General features: G+C 41.9%; 1 protein-coding gene across 1 annotated transcript; it reads right to left on the reverse strand.

Moving 5' to 3' along the window:
• Positions 1–853: 853 nt before the first annotated feature.
• Positions 854–19,026, reverse strand: abcd4 (ATP-binding cassette, sub-family D (ALD), member 4). Its single transcript, XM_060921012.1, has 19 exons — positions 18,717–19,026; positions 16,139–16,257; positions 15,613–15,740; positions 15,277–15,416; positions 12,770–12,886; positions 12,539–12,664; positions 12,368–12,418; positions 10,079–10,173; positions 9,787–9,908; positions 9,573–9,664; positions 8,093–8,182; positions 7,810–8,015; positions 7,637–7,728; positions 6,802–6,838; positions 6,675–6,724; positions 6,007–6,059; positions 5,808–5,884; positions 5,617–5,732; positions 854–2,945 (listed from the first exon to the last, which is right to left on the reverse strand). The coding sequence occupies exons 1-19, from the start codon at positions 18,746–18,748 to the stop codon at positions 2,877–2,879; spliced, it is 1,812 nt and encodes a 603-aa protein (XP_060776995.1). The 5' UTR covers positions 18,749–19,026; the 3' UTR covers positions 854–2,876.
• Between the last annotated feature and the right edge of the window lie 1,164 nt (positions 19,027–20,190).

Raw genomic sequence — 20,190 nt, forward strand, 5'->3', positions numbered from 1 at the left:
TTGACAGCAACAGGTCGAGTTTGGTTCGGATTTAAACCGGCTTGAAACTCAAGCACCGAGACCTGCGTAGCTCTCGTGGCTCTCCACTGCTCTGACTGTTTACAGGCTCGCGCCCGACGCCCGAGCTTTAATCCTGTTCCTGTTTCCAATGACACAACTTACAGCGTAGTTTTCCACAGCGAAGACGGATTGAAGCTTTTTGAGAAATGCAAATTAAAGAAATATTTTAATTTTAAATGGAATTTAGGATTGACATTGAAAAACTAACATTATGGACATTCAATAAAATATTAAAATAATGCATTTATTTGTTACTAAGATTTAACAATTAAGAAATGAAAATTTCAAATAAAAATTACGAAAATGTATTTTAATTTTTTTTTAATGACTGGTCACATCTTGGCTGGTCCTTATGTGTTAATTATGAATGAATGACTTCAACAATTTATTAATTACTCAATTACTTAGTTATTTCCCCCTATTGTGACAATAAAAAGGACTCGGTAGCAATTACATAGGTTTTTTTGTATTTAGTGCTGCATTTTATTTTTTCATTTCTTTACGACAGGGTCACACAACTCCGAGCTGTTTCTTATGGTCCGAATTATTTTTGATTATTTATTTATTTGATGATGCTACCACCCCCATCTTCTAAGGATTTGTTCACAATGTCAGGTTTTTTTTTTTTATTAAAGCCACTCCTGGAGTAAGAAAGGACAGAAAAGGATAAAAAAGAAAAAAAAACAAAGGGGGAAAAGAGATATATGCCTGCACCCATCAAGAAATCAAACAATTTGGCAGCAAAACAGGAACAAGCACATGGGAGGAGAAAAAATGAAAAGAAAGAAGTCTGTTCTGAATCAGTGGTGGATTTATTTTACATTTCTTTTGTCCATTTTATATGAGAAAATAAGACTCCAAAAGGCACATGAAGAAACTATAAAACTTGTGAATGGATCGCTGCAAAATAAACCCTGGGTGTCCTCGAATCTTGACTTTCATACAACTTCCTGTACAAGTAGTATAACATTGTTGCATTAAAAAAAAAAAAAAACACAAGGCAATGGCATGCAGCATCACTTTCCAAAATAAAACTAGCACGTCAACCTATTACTTGTAGCATGTAACAGTTGCTTATTAGGGAAAGTGATAATATAAAGTGTAATTACATGATAATTTATTACTCCACCACTCAAGGATTTATCATGCAGTCAACGACAATTCAGCAGCCACTGCACTGGAAATAACATGCTATCAGAGCCCACACAAACATAACCCGTTTGAGTGTCTTATGGCTCGAAAGCTTTTCCACACCTGCTATAAAACAGTCCCAGTATGACGCCTACAAGAGGGTAGATACGGAATTAACAACTCGCAGCATACAGCATTTCTTATCTCTCAACATTTAATTAAATGCTCATATTATACTCATTTGCTACACATTATCATGGAGGAAGCACTGTAAAATAGGGAAAATGGGTGTGGCTATAAAGAGATGCATGAGGCATGCAAAAATATTGGAGAAAAAAAAAAAGTGTCATGTTTGATTGGTCGTGCATTAGGTGGCCAATTGTGTGTTTTTGGAAGACATTCCCCACACCATTATATCACCCCCACCAGCCTGAACTGTTCAAATCGAGTCCATGCTCTTGGTACCAAAGTCAGAAAATTTGAAATTCAGACAATGATTTTTCCAATCTTCAACTGTCCAGTTTCAATTTCAGTGCCCACACATACACCCTCAGATGCCTGTTCTTGTCTGTTGTCACCCACGTGCTTGAAGGGTTGGCATTCTGAGATGCTTTTCTACTCCCCATGGTCGTAAAGAGTGATTACTTGAGTCACCACAGCTTTCCTGTCAGTTCGAACCAGTGTGCCGGTTTTCCTCAGACACCTCATCAACGAAGGTGTTTCCGTCTTGATGTCTTTTTTTGTTTGTTTGCACCAATCTGTTTAAACTCCAGAGACTGTTGTCGGACATTACACCAGTTTCTGAAATTCTCAACCCAGCCCATCTGACTGCAACAACCATGCCACGGTACAAGATCTTTGATATTTCACGTGAATATTGACATGACGAGCCGATTGTAAAACTGCTGGAATGCACAAATCTGAAATTTCTCAGGATAAGTACTTCCGTATTTTTAGCATTTGGTTCAAACATCATTAACTACATCAATATTGCTGGACATTTTCACTTTTCATGCAGAAGTTTTTAAATATCCTTCAATTATTCCATCAAACTTAACGTGATGTCATCCACGTTTCATCGCTCAGGCTTTACATCATTATACACTGATTCATACGTCTTGAAAACAGATTTTTGACATGATTTTACACACATTAATTTTAATGTACCACTTTAAAAAGTTAAATTTCATTCTGACATTAGAAACAAACAAAAAAAACCCACACACAGGCTTATTTTAACACAATCAATTCATAAACGATTGTCCCTTTGCCATTATTACATGTGTACATTTATATATTAGTTTACTCAGAAATAAAATAAAAAGCATGATGTAGATTCCTGGATTTCACCTTGAACACTTCACTGTATTGTGCATTTTGTTTGCCGTTTCTGGAAATTTCGATTTCAGATTGTATCCAGTGCTGGTGCTATTAGTGGCTTGATATATAGTACAAATGATAAAAACTGACATTTTCCAGTTTTAAATTTCACTCAAAAAGTAGATCAGTGCCGTCATTTCCAGAAACGAAATACATCGGAAAACTGGACCATTCCAGATCCAACTCGGTGATCTCAGTTCATCATTTGATAGAAAGATGTCGGGTGAAAATGATACTGTTTTTAACACACATTTTCCCTCCGAAAATAAGGGGATAAAAAGTCCCCCTTTTTTTTCACTGGAGATTCACCTCGTTTCCAGTTGAGTGATTTCCCACTGACCACCTCCACACAGCCTCAGCATGACATCATGATGCTGTTTAAGAAAAAAGAAAAAAAAAAGGGAAAAAAACCCCACACATAAACCTTCATATTATCTGCAGGTATTAAATATACTTCACAGATGTAGACAACATATGTAATTTCCCCATAAACACTCTTCGTATCCTCATACTCTTCCTTGGCAAAGACCCCGAGTCAAAACAACTGAAGAAAAATGTTTCGATTTCAACCTTAAAGGTCTGATGACACGAACATGACTCTATGCAATTTCTTAAATAAACTATACAACATGGCAAACGTGTTAGATTTCTGTTATAATTACGTGAAAAGAAGCTGTTGTTACGCAAATATCCAACTTTTAATTGCACATCGCAAGAAAACTGGGTCCGTGGCTCGCGGCCATGCTGTGACGTCAGCGGGAGAACACGCTGCGGTTCACTGGCTGTTCTACTCTGGTTCTACTCAATGGAAATGGCGCATGAAAACGCCGGTGAACTCTCTAGTGCTAGCTCTTCCTCTTCTGGGAGTCTAGAATTGTGTTGATCTCTTCCGAATAGAATCTATGATAGCCTATCCTCTTTACCCTTTGCCTCTCGTTGCTAGGCGGCAGTTACATGAAAGCCGCAAGCTTTCACAAGCAAATACATGACTGATATCACGCCGACTTTATGATTACATTTATGATTATCATGTAGAATCTATAGCTCTACGTACCTTTATCTTATGTCGTTTCACAACACATGTTCTGACAGGAGGACTGTCTTTGGATCCGGCATAGCTACGAGTAGACCCCCTCCGGAATACTGGCAGTGTTGCCAGATTGGGAGGAATCCCGCCCAGTTGGGCAGTTTCAAGTGCATTTTGGTGGGTTTTGAACATATTTTGGGCTGGAAAACTTCAGCAGTATCTGGCAACACATACTGCTGACGTTTTCCAGCCCAAAATATGTTCAAAACCCACCAAAATGCACTTGAAACCTCCCAATCTGGCAACACTGTGTAGGCACTGCTGATGGTAGCAGCACACGTTTGTGCTGAACTGAACACCCAAGAGATTCTTTTAAGCTGGGAAGGGTGTCAAAACAATCCAAATCGAAGTGTTCAGAGCACAGGACGGATGTTGGTGAGGGCTCCCACTTGTCACGAGTGCGCCTGACTTGCTTCACCTACTTCGCATGCAGCTCGGGATCTCTGGGAAACTTGAATAAACTTACCCCATCCTTGTAGGTTTTGGAGCAAAAGCCGGCAACACAACGCGAAGGCATAATAACTATATATATATATATATATATATATATATAAAATAATGTTGTATAATAATACTAACAATGACAAACTGAACACCTGTCGCATCAACAACAAACTGGTAAGTTAGGATGAAGGTTCTTTCGCTGACGTCATATAGTCCCTCCTCCTCTTTCGTCTCCTGGGTGCTGCAGCCCCGTCAAATTTGCCCAAACAGCCGCGTTTTTTATCATAACTTGTAAAATAGGCGCCTTCGTGAATTAATATATGGATCATCGGGAATTACTTTTTATGTTATAAAACATCGCCGAAGATGTCAAAAACGTGTCATCAGCAGTTTAAAGCTGTGCCGCCTTTCAGATTTTTCAAGTGTAGGTCATAAAAAGAATTTTCCCCGACACCCAATTATTTTTGTTTAGTGGACCGAAAGCTACTGAATTCAAATCATAGACTTCCAATTTTATTATTTTTTTTTTAAATAGAACAATTAATGAATTTATCTCCACGTGGCCCTAAATTCTCCGCTATTTTTTCCTGCTTCACCATGACCCAATACAAGATACAACGTCATGCATCATGTGGTGGGCTTTCCCTGCTCATGCAAGGCATTGTGGGATACAAACTTGAAACAGGAGAGAAAAATGGAGGACGCGAGTGTGCGAATGAAACTTGAAAGACTGACTACAGTAACGGAAAGAAAGCGAGAAGAAAAGACGTATGTTCTATACAAAGGAAAGGAAACGTAGGACCAAACTAATAAATATCGGCGGTCAGCGAGCACCTCGGTGTGATCAGCTATTCGTTTAGTGACAGAATGATGGTAAACCTGCGCATGCGCACATGGACTTCCTCTGTCTGCTTGACTGCATGAAGCGAGCGATTTCATGCACATTATTTGCTTTAATCCCCTCAAATTAAATAACTTCCCAGCCACAGAATGGCCTGATATTTTGTGAGATATTACAGAAATAAAATATCACAATCACCAAATTTCAGAAGGAACTAAATTTCACTGATTTTATGAAATTGAAAGGCCGTCTTGCTTTAATCATTCAACCTGAGTGTAAATCATTAACATCTGACTGTATCCATTAATTTTTAAAAAGATACACTATGTTCATTTTCCTACCTACAAATATATAAAGTTTGAAATGTGAGAATATCACCGCAGTAACAAGCAATGGAACATTTTATTTTTGTCCTAATAGTGTTACTAATTGTGTAGTAGCAGTAGTATTTAATCTCCTGTGTCCTTTCCCTTTCGGTGAGTTAGCTTTTTCGCTGGCTGCATTTTGTTTACATTCGGTCTGACTACTCCTGTAGCCAGGGTGGGGGAAAAAAAAAACCCAAAAAACACCACAAGTTTGTTTTTTCCGCCCTCTATGTAGCTATACTTCAGTTTAACCCAAAATGTTGGCATGTCTGTATATTATAATAATAAGAATAATGTGTGCTGGATACCTGTTTCAGGCTGCTGCGGTGACCGAGGCTAATCAGAGTCATGCCCAGCTGTTTACAAGTTCTGTACATGTGTTCCTCGGCGTCTTCTGTCAGAGCGCTGGTGGCTTCATCCAGCACTGAAACCACAACCAGAAATTAACACGAACATCTCTCAGGTCCAGCTGTTTAAACTCCAATAACAGACAAATCACCTGCGTATTTCGGCTGCAGGTAGAAAAGCCGAGCAAAGCACAGTCTCTGCATCTCTCCTGGTGATAAAACATCATACCTGGGATTTAAAAAAAATAAAGAGAGAAAATTATCTTCAATTCCTTGACTTCTTGTTTATTAAAAGTGGTACTGTATTTCCGTGAGTAGCTGGTGAGTGAGGGTTTGGCATGTGAACTTCACCAGTTCCAGTCCACTTTCTCATCCAGACCGCCGGTCCTCTTCAAAAGACTGGACTGAAACACACAAGAAGGAAATGAACACAAACCTAATTAAATGATTTAAAATATATATACACTACCGTTCAAAAGTTTGGGGTCACCCAGACAATTTTGTGTTTTCCATGAAAGGTCACACTTATTTACCACCATAAGTTGTAAAATGAATAGAAAATATAGTCGAGACGTTTTTCTGGCCATTTTGAGCATTTAATCGACCCCACAAATGTGATGCTCCAGAAACTCAATCTGCTCAAAGGAAGGTCAGTTTTATAGCTTCTCTAAAGAGCTCAACTGTTTTCAGCTGTGCTAACATGATTGTACAAGGGTTTTCTAATCATCCATTAGCCTTCTGAGGCAATGAGCAAACACATTGTACCATTAGAACACTGGAGTGAGAGTTGCTGGAAATGGGCCTCTATACACCTATGGAGATATTGCACCAAAAACCAGACATTTGCAGCTAGAATAGTCATTTACCACATTAGCAATGTATAGAGTGGATTTCTGATTAGTTTAAAGTGATCTTCATTGAAAAGAACAGTGCTTTTCTTTCAAAAATAAGGACATTTCAAAGTGACCCCAAACTTTTGAACGGTAGTGTATATTTAATCATCTCAAACCAGTGCGTACCATCCCAACCAGTTCCAGGAACGTCAAAATTCTCTCATCGTCAACGGAACCTGTGTAAAAGTTACTTGCGTGACGAAAACAGAAAAAAACTCTTGCAAAATAAATAAACAAAACATTCAAGCCGTACCTGTGACTGGATAGATGTCCTTTAAAGGGAAGATCACCTTCAGACAAAGCAAAGACAAAACGTCATAAGTAAAACAATTCGTCTCATGCTGTTCATGCACGTGATGAAGCAGAGTGATGTTAAAGTCAGACATCGCCGGTTGATCCGTGAGAGGTGCAACCATGGCCATTCTGGCAGATTTTGGAGGTGATCCGTTGCATAAATTTGGGAGGAGTAAATCTGCAAATGAAGCCACAGGAGCCATGACGGTAGCAACGGGAGACGCGAGTAAACCAATGGCGGCAGCGAGTTATGGCCAGACGGCAATGTGTACAAACCGTTATGGCTGTAGGCCAACACAGCCACTGCAAGATGACACGCCCCTTCACTTTCTGCAGAATGTTGTTCCGTGAACATTTTGAGCTCGATGGTTGAAACGGAACGCTACGGTAACCCCCGGTTGCCCATGTAAGCTTCACAAATGCCTCATGGATGCCTTCAGCGTTGTGGCAGATGAATTCATTCAGCGCTTGACTCACGGCAGTTTTCAACACAACAAAACTTTCCAGGGATGGAAGCCACGCCCTCCAGGTTGTCAAGATAGCTCCGTGGCTCTCACGTAATCCGACGGAAGCGTCCAGAAAGTGTGCCGGTTGACCCCCGGAAGGCTCAAAATCGTCTATCAGCATCTACCATGAAGCGATTCCGGTTATGTGAGACCTGAGCATTACAGTTATCGTGGCAAATTTGATTCTTTATCTAACCGAACAGCACATCCTGATTCCGTTCCAGAAAATTAATCAACAGCACTGGGGCTTCGAATCCATTTCGAGGTGCTGGATTTGCAGGGACTTGCCTGTTCTCGAAGGGTGCCGTCAGTCAGGAACGGTTTCTGGGGCAGGAACATGATTCCCCTCGGCCCGAAACAGGCATTGATCTGAACAGAACCTGAGAACGATACATCAGAAATGACCGCCTGAAACATTTTTATTCTCCATCAAACTGCTGACTCTGGAATAACTTTGTCACCATTAGAAGGTTCCCACAGAAGGTTGAGGACCCTGAGGAGGGACGTTTTTCCAGCGCCAGTGTTCCCCACCACCAGCAGGTGTGTCCCCTCATAAACCCTGAGACTCAAGTCCTTCACCAGCAAACCTTCGGTGACCGGAGACGTAAAGGACAGCTTGTCAAGGATGACAGCAGCATCGCTGGAAGTGGTCGAGGTTCCTCCTTCCCTGTTAGACAGATAGAAATGAACCGAAGTGCAGGTCCAGTCGCTGGAGACACAACCAGACATCAGATTATTTTATACCTGTCAAAGTCACCCCTGTCTTCAGAAGCACAGTCTTGATCACACTGCTTCCTGATCACGTCCTTCATCACTTCCTGGAGTTCTCCGATTCTGCACAAAACCCAAAATGATTGTATCGTTTGGTTGGACATCTGAATCCGACAAAGATTCGCAAATACAGTGCTTTGCAAAAAGTATTCATCCCCCTGAGTGTTTGTCCTGTTTTGTCGCATTACAAGCTGAAATTAAAATGGATTTTTGGAGGGTTAGCACCATTTGATTTACACAACATGCCTACAACTTTAAAGGTGCACGTTGTTGTTTCACTGTGACACAAACAATAATTAAGATGAAAAAACAGAAATCTGGAGTGTGCAGAGGTATTCGCCCCCCCCCCCCAAAGTCAATACTTTGTAGAGCCACCTTTTGCTACAATTACAGCTGCAAGTCTCTTGGGCAATGTTTCTCTTAGCTTTGCACATCTCGCCACTGGGATTTTTGCCCATTCCTCAAGGCAAAACTGCTCCAACTCCAAGTTAGATGGGTTGCATTGGTGTACAGCAATCTTCAAGTTATGCCACAGATTCTCAATTGGATTGAGGTCTGGACTTTGATAAGGCCATTCCAAGACATTTGAATGTTTCCCTTTAAACCACTCCAGTGTAGCTTAAGCAGTATATTTAGGGTCATTGTCCTGCTAGACCGTGAACCTTCGCCCCAGTCTCAAACCTCTGGCTGAGTAAAACAGGTTTTCCTCCAGAATTGCCCTGTATTTAGTGCCAGCCATCTTTCCTTCAATCCTGACCAGCTTTCCTGTCCCTGGAGATGAAAAACATGCCACAGCATGATGCTGCCACCACCATGCTTCACTGTAGGAATGGTGTTCTCAGGGTATTGGGTTTGCGCCATACATGGCATTTCCCATGATGGCCAAAAAGTTCAATTTTTATTTCATTTGACCAGAGAATCTTCTTCTGTGTGGTTGGGGAGTCTGCCACATGCTGCTGGGTAAACTCCAAACGTGATTTTCCTCAGCAATGACTTTTTTCTGGACAAACACCAAGGGGGACAAACACCAAGGGGGATGAATACTTTTGCAAGGCACTGTATCTGATTTCGCATACTATGATCGCGTGTAGACACAGTTTTCGACAAACAGTGCCACGCCCTACACCTGGGTGATAAAATAAGTCTGTCGTTTCCTTTTATTTATCTTGAGAGAAAAGAAAACAGGGTTTGGTTTGAGGAGAAGGCGGGACAATGCTGTCTGTTTGATAAGAAATCAAGTTTAGTATAATTAAGATCCATTTATGGCCAGATTGCCATTTCAGTGAAACATGCTGGTGGTAGCATGACTTCTACAAAGAACTTTTGGCTTTTACAGACTTCAGTCCATGCATAAAGTGACAGATCTCAGTAACCTCATGATGATATTCATTGATAAAACAAGATACACAATTTCCTGCAACAATCAGAATAACGGACTCGTCTTTCGACCTACCTGTGGGTGTAACCTGCAACATCGGAGACTGTCGTGGAAAGGTCGATAAGCTGCGTGAAACAATTAATCAGGTACATACACACAAAGGCATTCTGGAGGGGGAACACAACAGAAAATAATGAAGTTGCTACTTGAAGTATGGATCGCTTCAAGAAATGTGACATAGAAATTACGCAAACAAAATAATGCTTGACAAGAACAATACAAAAGTGACCTTGCTGACAAGAGCAGTGATTTCCCCTGGGGTCAAACCATCATACACGCCTGCGAAGATGGGTATGGCGATGATGATGTAGCTGAGGATGCTCCCCATATAGTCAAACGTGTTCACAGCAACTGGGAATTACAAGGTAGACATGAAAAAGAGACAGATTACGCAGACAGAGCTCAGAGTTTCTCAGAATTACAAAGGTTCTTTACTGCAACATGACGCCCATGGTTCTCCTGCTGGTGGAGTTAAGCTTATGGAGCATGTCAGAAGAACACTGACCAAATCAAAGACTCACGATAGAGCAGGAGTTCCCGGTTTATCAGCTTCCTCTGTGTGCGCAAGAGACCCTGAAGTCTGTGGTCCGTCCGCATGCGTTCCACCGTCCCTGCTCTGGACACGAGCCAAACAAAAGACTCGGTCAGATCTTAAGAGACATTATTATTTCACCCTCTGGGGTCGAGAGCTTCTCCGGCGAAGCTCAGCAGGTTTAGAATGAGTAGGTCATGTATTTAGAAAAATATCTTTGTGAGTTATCATACAAGCATGATAAACATATTGACAAACTTTATACTTTACACTTGATGTGCCCACTGCCAAATAATATTCTAGTTTTTACATTCCTTAAATTAGATGAAACATAAAACTTGTCACATTCCTTAGTCACACTGGAGTCGGAGTGCCCACTTACGCACTCGTAAAAGACTATTTGCATGGTAACGGCGTGATAATCACTTTTGCACTTTCGGTTTCAATTGGTTTCTCTTTCGCGGTGGGAACGCCCACCGTAAACAGGATAAAATCCGTCAGCCGTAGTTTAGGCTCCCTGTTTGGAGGCAAAACTTGTTGCGAGATGGCACACGGCTCTGATGCTCAGGGTGCGCTTCGGATGATTCAGGACAGCGATTCAATTCAATCTTGAGAACTGCGACACTGATGAGCGGTGTCATTTTGAACTTTGACTCAATCCAGACAGAGATCAACTCGAGTAAGTGTAAATATTTCTTCCATTTATTATGAGCAGATCTGTTGACATGCATGCGCTGGAGTGCATACACAGGAAAATGACTGAGCAATTTTTCCAGACTTAAAATTATTTTCCTCAAAAATAGTTCATTTTGCTCTATTTTGGGTTGAGAGAGTAAAATTCGGAGTTGGAGCAAAATTACAGAATAATTGTGTAACAGAGTTGATTGTGGCTCTGAACTTGTTTGCTCTCTTCATCTTTTTCTGGCACTCTGATGATTTTGGCACGCTCTGATGTCAACTTCAACAAATCTAGGCAGTATTTTCAAAGTCATATGATTTTATTGTATTCAGCACAAGTTCCACAACAATAATATCCATGTAGTCTATGTGTCATGATTGTACTTCAAAAAAAAATACCAGACAAATGAAGTTGTTGTAAAAAGCAGTTTTAGAACTGTGTTGAATGTGTGAAAAAACATGAGCTTACCCATTGGGACGAACCGTTTTGATCACTTGACCTGATGGGATTAAGAGTGGCCAGTGGTACCCCTTTTCCACCAAATCAGTTCCAGGGCTGGTTCGGAGCCAGTGCTGGTTCACAACTCGTTCAACTTGCGAGCCAGCCGAGAACCAGTTTGCTTTTCCATAGCTCACGGTGCTAAGGGAAGCCACATCATTACATCGCTGTATACTTCAGTTACGTCACCGCGTTTGCATAAACCTTGGCGCGAATATCGAAGCAAAAACAACGTGGAAGAAGCAGCAGCAACAACAACAATAATAATAACAATGGATGACTTCGTGTTTGTACAGCTGCTGCTTCTTGTCGCTTAAAAATGGCGATCTTTCGCGGTCTTGTTATTGTTGTTGGTCTTAACAACTCCGCCCCCCCGCTGACGTAAGCGGTTCTTTCCTCTGGCCCGGCAGAGAGTTGGTGCTAGCCTGGAACCGGTTTTTCTGGCCTCAGAGCCAGTTCTTTGTCAGTGGAAACAGAAAACCCGGTTCCAAACTAAGCACTGGCCCCAAACCAGCCCTGGAACTGCTTTGGTGGAAAAGGGGCATGGGAGTTGTTTTCACTCTTCTCATTGAATGAAATGGAAATTTTTACCCTTCTCATTGAATACCCGTCCCACTGCCAACCCTTTATCCCAAAACAACAGGACATAAATTTTTTGATGGCCAGTTATTTGTCCAAATCAATGGAGCAGATTTGTTTTTGTGCTCGATCCATTCCTAAGACTGAACAGAATCACCTCAAGTGACCAAAATGGTTCGTCACAACGGGCAAGGTCATGTTTTTTCACACATTCCAACACAGTTCTAAAACTGCTTTTTACAACATCTTCATTTATCTGTTTGGTTTTTTTTTAAAGTACAATCATGACATACAGACTACAGAGATATTATTGTAACTGAACTTGTGCTGAATACAAAAAAAGTCAGATGACTTTGAAAATACTGCTTAGATTTGTTGAAATTGACAACAAAATCATTTGAGTGGCAGAAAATACCCTTAGACCCCAGAGGGTTAACAAGCAGCCTTGTTCAACAACACAACACTCTGTGTGACGACAGTATCGAGGAAAAACACAGATGTAGGTGCAGGACACACACTGACCTGTAGAAAGCTGCCGATTCTGCATTGACTCTGATCTGCATGTGCTTGAACCTTCAAGTGTGGAAAAACAATCGCGACCAAGAACCAAAGGAAATGATTTTTTGTAGTCGTAGTGGTTGTAGTATTTGTAAGCATGATGGCGATTCTCCTTGTGTATGATTCACCAACTACCTCAAGTTTCCTTCTTGCTTTTCCTGTTCAACCAACGTGGACACGATAGGTCCAATCAGGAGCTTGTTGGCAACAGTGCCGACCAGGAAGTAGCCAAGGATACTGACGAATCCCATCCATCCAGTGCTGGGGGGAAAAAAAATAAATGATGCTCATGAACCAAATTTCGAGCAAGAAAAGATTCCGTTACTCCGTAAAACCTGTGAACACATCAAAAATCACGGGACTCACATGTTAAAGCACTGGTACGAGTAGTAGGAGATGGTGAAGGGGGAAATGACCAGTCGACTCGCCATGCTGCTCAACTGCTGACACAACCTCTCTACGTCCTGAGTTATTCTCTGGTCTCTGTACGACATACACACATTGATAATTTGCTTCAAGAGGTGCATCTCAGAATCAACAATGAACTCAGCCTTCAAAACGTCACCAATTCAAGGAACGCTCCAAAAACGTTCCGGTAACGCTCTCTTTTCTCAAGTTTATCTTCATGTACAATTTGCTTTTTAATGGCCAACTACGAGCTAATATTCCGAGAATGGTCACATAACACACACTTCCAGAAAGTTCGCTGCTTTTCGTAAAGGATAAATTAACTTCCCAGGAACGTTCCAGAAACGTTCTTTCATTGTCCCATATTTGGAGGTCCACAAATTAGGGAGTATTTATTGCAACAGCAAACTAATGGTGATGATACACGGGGCAACTTTTTGGGCAATGTTGCCGAGCAATGTTGCTGGGCAATTGCGTTTTGACTCTTTTCTATTGAGATTGGGCAACATTGTTTCTTTCTGAATGGTTTTGATAATCTCTGGCAACTTTTTGAGATAAGCCAATCAGAACGCGAGTATCGAGTCATGTGACCTCCGGTGAGGTTCGGATCAGAAATTTCAAACAAATATGGCGGCCGCTCAGTGTCAGTGGAGTGAAGAGATGGAGAGACTCCTCATCTGTTTTTACGCCGGTAAGTTGTTATTTTAATATTCTATATGGAGGAATTTACCTCACCAAAGCTCTAAAAAACAACAGACAGCTTGATTAAATGGTCACAGCAAAAATTAAGACATCGATTTTTTTTAGCTAACTGTAAACTGCCGTTGCTAACTGTTGTTGCCCATTGTTAGTTGCCCTGAAAAGTTGCCCTGTGTCTCACCTAGTTGCCCGTTGCCAGCAACATTGCTCGCCAACACTGCCCAAAAAGTTGCCCCGTGTATCATCACCTTTACATTCAGAGAAGGTTTTCAAAATTTTCTCTTCCTCCAAGTTTGCCCAAAGTCGCGTGTCAGGTATCTTCGGTATTTATGTGTCGTACAATTTAACTTTCCAGGAACATTCCTGTAACTTACTTTCATGGTCTTGTTGCAGGATTTTTTTTTTTTAAACTATGAAATAGTGTTCTGAGCAAGTTTCCATCACATTCTCTTGCGGGAAGTTCTACAAGTTTGCCAAAGGCTGTTTTTCAGACTACTTTTTTTTAAATGGAACTTAAAAAATAACATTAAAGGAACATTCCCATAACGCTCCTTCATGGTCTCTGCAACAAGTTCAACAAATTTCACCAAATTAATTCTTTTTTTAAACTACAAAATCTCATCTCATTATCTGTAGCCGCTTTATCCTGTTCTACAGGGTCGCAGGCAAGCTGGAGCCTATCCCAGCTGACTACGGGCGAAAGGCGGGGTACACCCTGGACAAGTCGCCAGGTCATCACAGGGCTGACACATAGACACAGACAACCATTCACACTCACATTCACACCTACGCTCAATTTAGAGCCACCAGTTAACCTAACCTGCATGTCTTTGGACTGTGGGGGAAACCGGAGCACCCGGAGGAAACCCACACGGACACGGGGAGAACATGCAAACTCCGCACAGAAAGGCCCTCGCCGGCCACGGGGCTCGAACCCGGACCTTCTTGCTGTGAGGCGACAGCGCTAACCGCTACACCACCGTGCCGCCTAAACTACAAAATATATATCAATATAAAAGTTGTAAATATATTTTAAACTACTAATTACCAACTAACATTCCAGGAACATTCAAGTAACATTTTCTGAAGGGAAGTTGCTTTGAGGTACTTTTTTCGTAAATTACAAATGAAGGTTCCGGTCACGGTTTTTTCATTCTGTGAAAACAGCAAAGAGTTCTGAGAATGCACTTTTTTTTTTGTCACTAAAAACAAACGTTCTCATAACATTTCTCCCTCGTTCCCATCATGGGATCATCAGAAATCTCCAGACAGGAACTACAAACTTTCTGGAAACAGCCACGAAACATCCTTTTCCAGAAAGCTCTCAAAGTTCATCCAAAGTTGCTTTGAAACATAATTTTTAAAAAATAAATAAATACAAACTGAGCTTCCAAGAATGTTCCAGTAACATTCGTTGGCTGGATTCAAATTTCTGCAAATTGGGTACTGTTTTACCGACAAACCAAAGTTCTGGGAACGTTCCATCACAGCATGTTAAAGTTTGCGCAAAGTTGTTTTTCAGCATTTTTTTTTTTTTGCATTCAAGAACGTTCCTGTAACATTCTTTCACTGTTTCATGACAAGAAATTCATCAAATCGTTCTTATTTTTCACTGTCACGTTAAATCTGTTTGTAGTGAATTATCTGTGATGTGTTTGGTGATCATGGTGCTCGCCTGTCCTGTTCTGAGGTACATGGGAACATTGTTATTGCTAGCATGGTTACAAATGATACAGTGAAATAACAGCGAAATAGAGAAACGTTACGGGTTATCGATGTCCTTCCGGAGCACGTTGAGGGTGTAGTAGACCTGTCCGCTGAAGTAATCTCGATGGAGGCTTTCCGTGAGACATTTCCTCCAGCTGATGTACAGGAGATTGGAAATGTACTGCTCCAGGCTCTTCAGCTGAGAAACAGAAAGAACACAAACGAGCTCAGGTTCGAATGAGGAATAATGACGAGCGCATTAACGCAAGCTGCTGCACAACTTCTGATTTATATCAGGTTTATATTCACGTCCTCGTTCTGCTACGTTGTTACAGCATTTCTGTGCTAACACCTGCATCTGTATTCGACGGATGATGCTCGGGAGATGAACGTACTACAGAGTTGAGCAGGATGAACAGGACGGACACCGCCACCAGCTCCTTAAACTTGCCGTAGTTCTTCTCCGACAACACGCCGTAGAACTGACTCGGGATCAGACCCACCTGATAAATCACCAGCTGAACTGACATGCAGGGGGGAAAACATCAATATTAATAATCACGTTTCATAAAATCTCCCCAAAATGTTTTAAATAATTTATACATGTTAAGACAATCCCGATGTAAATTTTTTTCCCCACACCAGCACGTCATTTACAGCACAAGAACAGCAAAGTCAGAAGATAAATATTTGGTCTTTGGATCTTGTGAGAGCTTTTCTTGAAGAAGTAAAAGACCATGAACTGAACTCAGTCAGCAAAATAATTTCAAAACACCTGATAAATGTTATCTGGCCTTGCTGGCATGTCAAAATTAGCATCACTTCATGACATTTATCTCACGATGAAATCTACTGAGAATCAAGCTACACAATGGTATCCATTTCAAACTGATTACATCGAGATATAGATGTATTTTTTACCTAAAAGAGTGACTCCGAACAGCGTCCCGTACATGACGACATTCTGACTGCACCATTTCGGGAAAAGCACTCTGACAATTCTGTAGAATCTTTTGACGAACCTCCAGTCCAGCCTCAGCCTGGGAAACAAAATAGAATTTCCAAAACAACTGAATTAATTCAATCCTAACGCTCTGTTCTGCTCTTGTGGACTGGAGACACGGACACGGACACGCGAAAAATCTCAATTTCCCCAAATACAGTTTACGCCTGACTCACTCTTTAGTGATGAATCTCATCTACATGCTGTGGATTTGTACCTCAAATCCAGCTCCGACTCTTGTTTGTTTTGTGCTTCATGGTGACTGATTTCATTCAAGTGCTTGACTGAAGCACGCCACTGAAATCACGACAATTTTGACAGAGTCTATTTCAAATCATAACCTGCAAAAGATACCCTGACTCATCTGTACGCCATGATACTCATTTTATACCAAGGAAATAAACACAAATACACACTGACCAACATTTTAGTATCTAACAATCTAATTCACAATTTGCAAGGAATGACACCAAGAACCCTTTTTTTTCTGCACGTCAAATAATTAACATCTCTATTAAAAATGAAGTTAAAATCACCAGCAATGTAAATTTACCTCGTCGTAACTGGACTGAGAAACAAAATACATCAAAACATCATTTGGTACCATCTCCTGGGGTTAATAAAGTCAGCGTTGCTCCTGATACATTCGGCAAACATTAAAACAACATGCTCTTATGGTTATGATAGCTCACTAGGAACCTTCACCGAAGGTTGGTTTTCTTATTTGGTTGTTCATTTTTTTTAAACGAAACTCGCCCACCAAAAACGTCGCTGTGTTTCACATGCGACTTGGCAAACTTGCAGGATTTCCAAGAAGTGAACCTTTGAATGCAAACGTTCCTTGAATGTTATTTCGCACTTAATAATCTCATCTCATTATCTGTAGCCGCTTTATCCTGTTCTACAGGGTCGCAGGCGAGCTGGAGCCTATCCCAGCTGACTACAGGCGAAAGGCGGGGTACACCCTGGACAAGTCGCCAGGTCATCACAAGGCTGACACATAGACACAGACAACCATTCAGGCCAAGTTTACATTAGACCGTATCTGTCTCGTTTTCTTCGTGGATGCACTGTCTGTTTACATTAAAACGCCTGGAAACGCCGGGAAACGGGAATCCGCCAGCGTCCACGTATTCAATCCAGATCGTGTCTGGTCCGGTGCTGTGTAAACATTGAGATACGCGGATACGCTGTGCTGAGCTCTAGTTGGCGTCGTCATTGGACAACGTCACTGTGACATCCACCTTCCTGATTCGCTGGCGTTGGTCATGTGACGCGACTGCTGAAAAACAGCGCGGACTTCCGCCTTGTATCGCCTTTCATTAAAGAGTATAAAAGTATGAAAATACTGCAAATACTGATGCAAATACTGCCCATTGTGTAGTTATGATTGTCTTTAGGCTTGCCATCCTTCCACTTGCAAGTGGTAAGTGATATGCGCTGGGATCACACACACAGCGGCTCAGTCCCAAATCACTGCTTGTGCGCTTCACTCGCGCACTCTGTGAGCTGCGCAGGGCCGGAGTGCGCACCCTCCAGAGGGCACTCGCTGTTCAGGGCGGAGTGATTTGGAGCGCAGGATGCCTGCGGAGCCGAGCGTATCCGTGTATTGGTGTTGCTGTGTGCACACTAATCGTTTTAAAAACGTTAATCTGATGATCCGCTGATACGGTCTAATGTAAACCCCACCTCACACTCACACCTACGGTCAATTTAGAGTCACCAGTTAACCTAACCTGCATGTCTTTGGACTGTGGGGGAAACCGGAGCACCCGCAGGAAACCCACGCGGACACGGGGAGAACATGCAAACTCCGCACAGAAAGGCCCTCGCCGGCCACGGGGCTCGAACCCGGACCTTCTTGCTGTGAGGCAACAGCGCTAACCACTACACCACCGTGCCGCCCCCACTTAATAATCAAGTTTTTAAAAAATAATGCCAATTTTGGGGAAAATTGCTGATCATGAAAGAACGTTACAGGAATTCAGGAACGTTCCCAAATGGTTAGTTTGGAAGATGATGATAGTCCAAGAGCATTCCCTGGAAGTTTGTTTGTCCGAGAACGTTCCCAAGAAGTGAATTTGCAATAAAACGTCAAAAAAAAAAAAAACATGACAGGAGGTTAGTTTGCATGGAGAACGTTAAAAGAACGTTGCAGGAATGTTACAAGGTGGTTAATCTATTTGAGGAGGTTACAAAATGCACTAAGTTTATAAAAAAGTACCAAAAAGTCATACTTAGTGAACTGGGTTCGCCAAACATTCCTTGTCAGGTGTATATATACACATGCATAAAGTGATATAAACTCATGAGAACGTTGTTTTAATGTTCCTAGAACGTTATGAAATGGTTTCCAAAGAATAAATCAGACAAAGTGGACACTGAAGGAAGTGTTGTGTGTTTACTGGATTGCAGCTCGTTTTGATGGTGTTTATTTGATGAAATGCAGGAAATTATCTGGGTTTGTTTGTTTGTTTGAAATAAAATCCCAGCTACCTTTTGGGATCGGTGTTCCTCGAGGTCGGCATGGCACAGAGAGAGAGAGAGAGAGAAGATATTGATTAGCTGCACTTCTGTTCTTGAGAGTGTGAAGTCTGACTCCACGTGACATTACAACAGAAGCACTGCTCCTTTTTTCTTTCCTTCTTCTTCTCCTCCATAATCATCATCAACATCCAGATGTCATGGCGGAAATAGCATCTGAGTAATGATGAGTCTCAGCTCTTCTCCAACACTTTGCTCTAAAGATCAGCGTGTTTAAAAAGAAAACACTTCCTGCTCCACAGGGGGAAAACGCGGAAGTCCGCGCACGCGCACTCCAATGAGCAAAATGTGCTTCCTCTTCTTCTTCGTCTGTGTCTTCTATCAGGTTGAGTCTCATCGCCCCCTAGTGGAGCGCTGTGCAAACTGCAACCATGTTGCCACCACAGCACAGTTGGTCGAATTCTCTGTTCTGATTGGGCAGAATGTGTTGTTCCATAGTAACAACATACAATACAGCTGACACACCCAACACACAATACTTTCTTACTTACGCCTGCTTCTCAGAGCCGCCATCTTGTCCACTGAGCCTTCTTTGACCTCAGGTTCGGTTTCGGAACTTCCAGTGGGTGTCTTGTGGTTTCTGTGACCGCACCAAGACCTTTCTCGATGCTCCACATAAACATCTCATCTCATCTCATCTCATTATCTCTAGCCACTTTATCCTGTTCTACAGGGTCGCAGGCAAGCTGACTACGGGCGAAAGGCGGGGTACACCCTGGACAAGTCGCCAGGTCATCACAGGGCTGACACATAGACACAGACAACCATTCACACTCACATTCACACCTACGCTCAATTTAGAGTCACCAGTTAACCTAACCTGCATGTCTTTGGACTGTGGGGGAAACCGGAGCACCCGGAGGAAACCCACGCGGACACGGGGAGAACATGCAAACTCCACACAGAAAGGCCCTCGCCGACCACGGGGCTCGAACCCGGACTTTCTTGCTGTGAGGCGACAGCGCTAACCACTACACCACCGTGCCGCCCCACATAAACATCACCATCCAATAAAAAAAAGCACGTCATCATTATCTGCGTCTTTAACATCTTTCATTCTGTTATTGAACAGCACATCACGCTTTTTTTTATCCATTTATTGTTACACTTAACGTTCTGGAACGTCCACGGAACAAGTTGGTTCTTGTTCTCAGTTACACCGAAGAAGCTATAAATAGTCTCTTTTATCTCTCGCTTGAAGTGAATAAAATGAATAAATGAAAACACACATACAGCTTGTTGTCTTTTGCAACAAAGAAACCACAAAGATGTCGGAAAACCTGTTACAAACCCTGAAACTGGAGACTCCTTCCATCAACGTTCAACAAACATTTCCTTCCAGAAAACTTCCCCTTTTTCTTTTTGTTAAATAACATATTTGTAACGTTTACGATTAGCGCGAGATTACGTGGCGCGTCTGCAGCAC

Source organism: Neoarius graeffei, chromosome 5, assembly GCF_027579695.1.
Source record: "Neoarius graeffei isolate fNeoGra1 chromosome 5, fNeoGra1.pri, whole genome shotgun sequence".
In the NCBI taxonomy this organism is placed as follows: domain Eukaryota; kingdom Metazoa; phylum Chordata; class Actinopteri; order Siluriformes; family Ariidae; genus Neoarius; species Neoarius graeffei.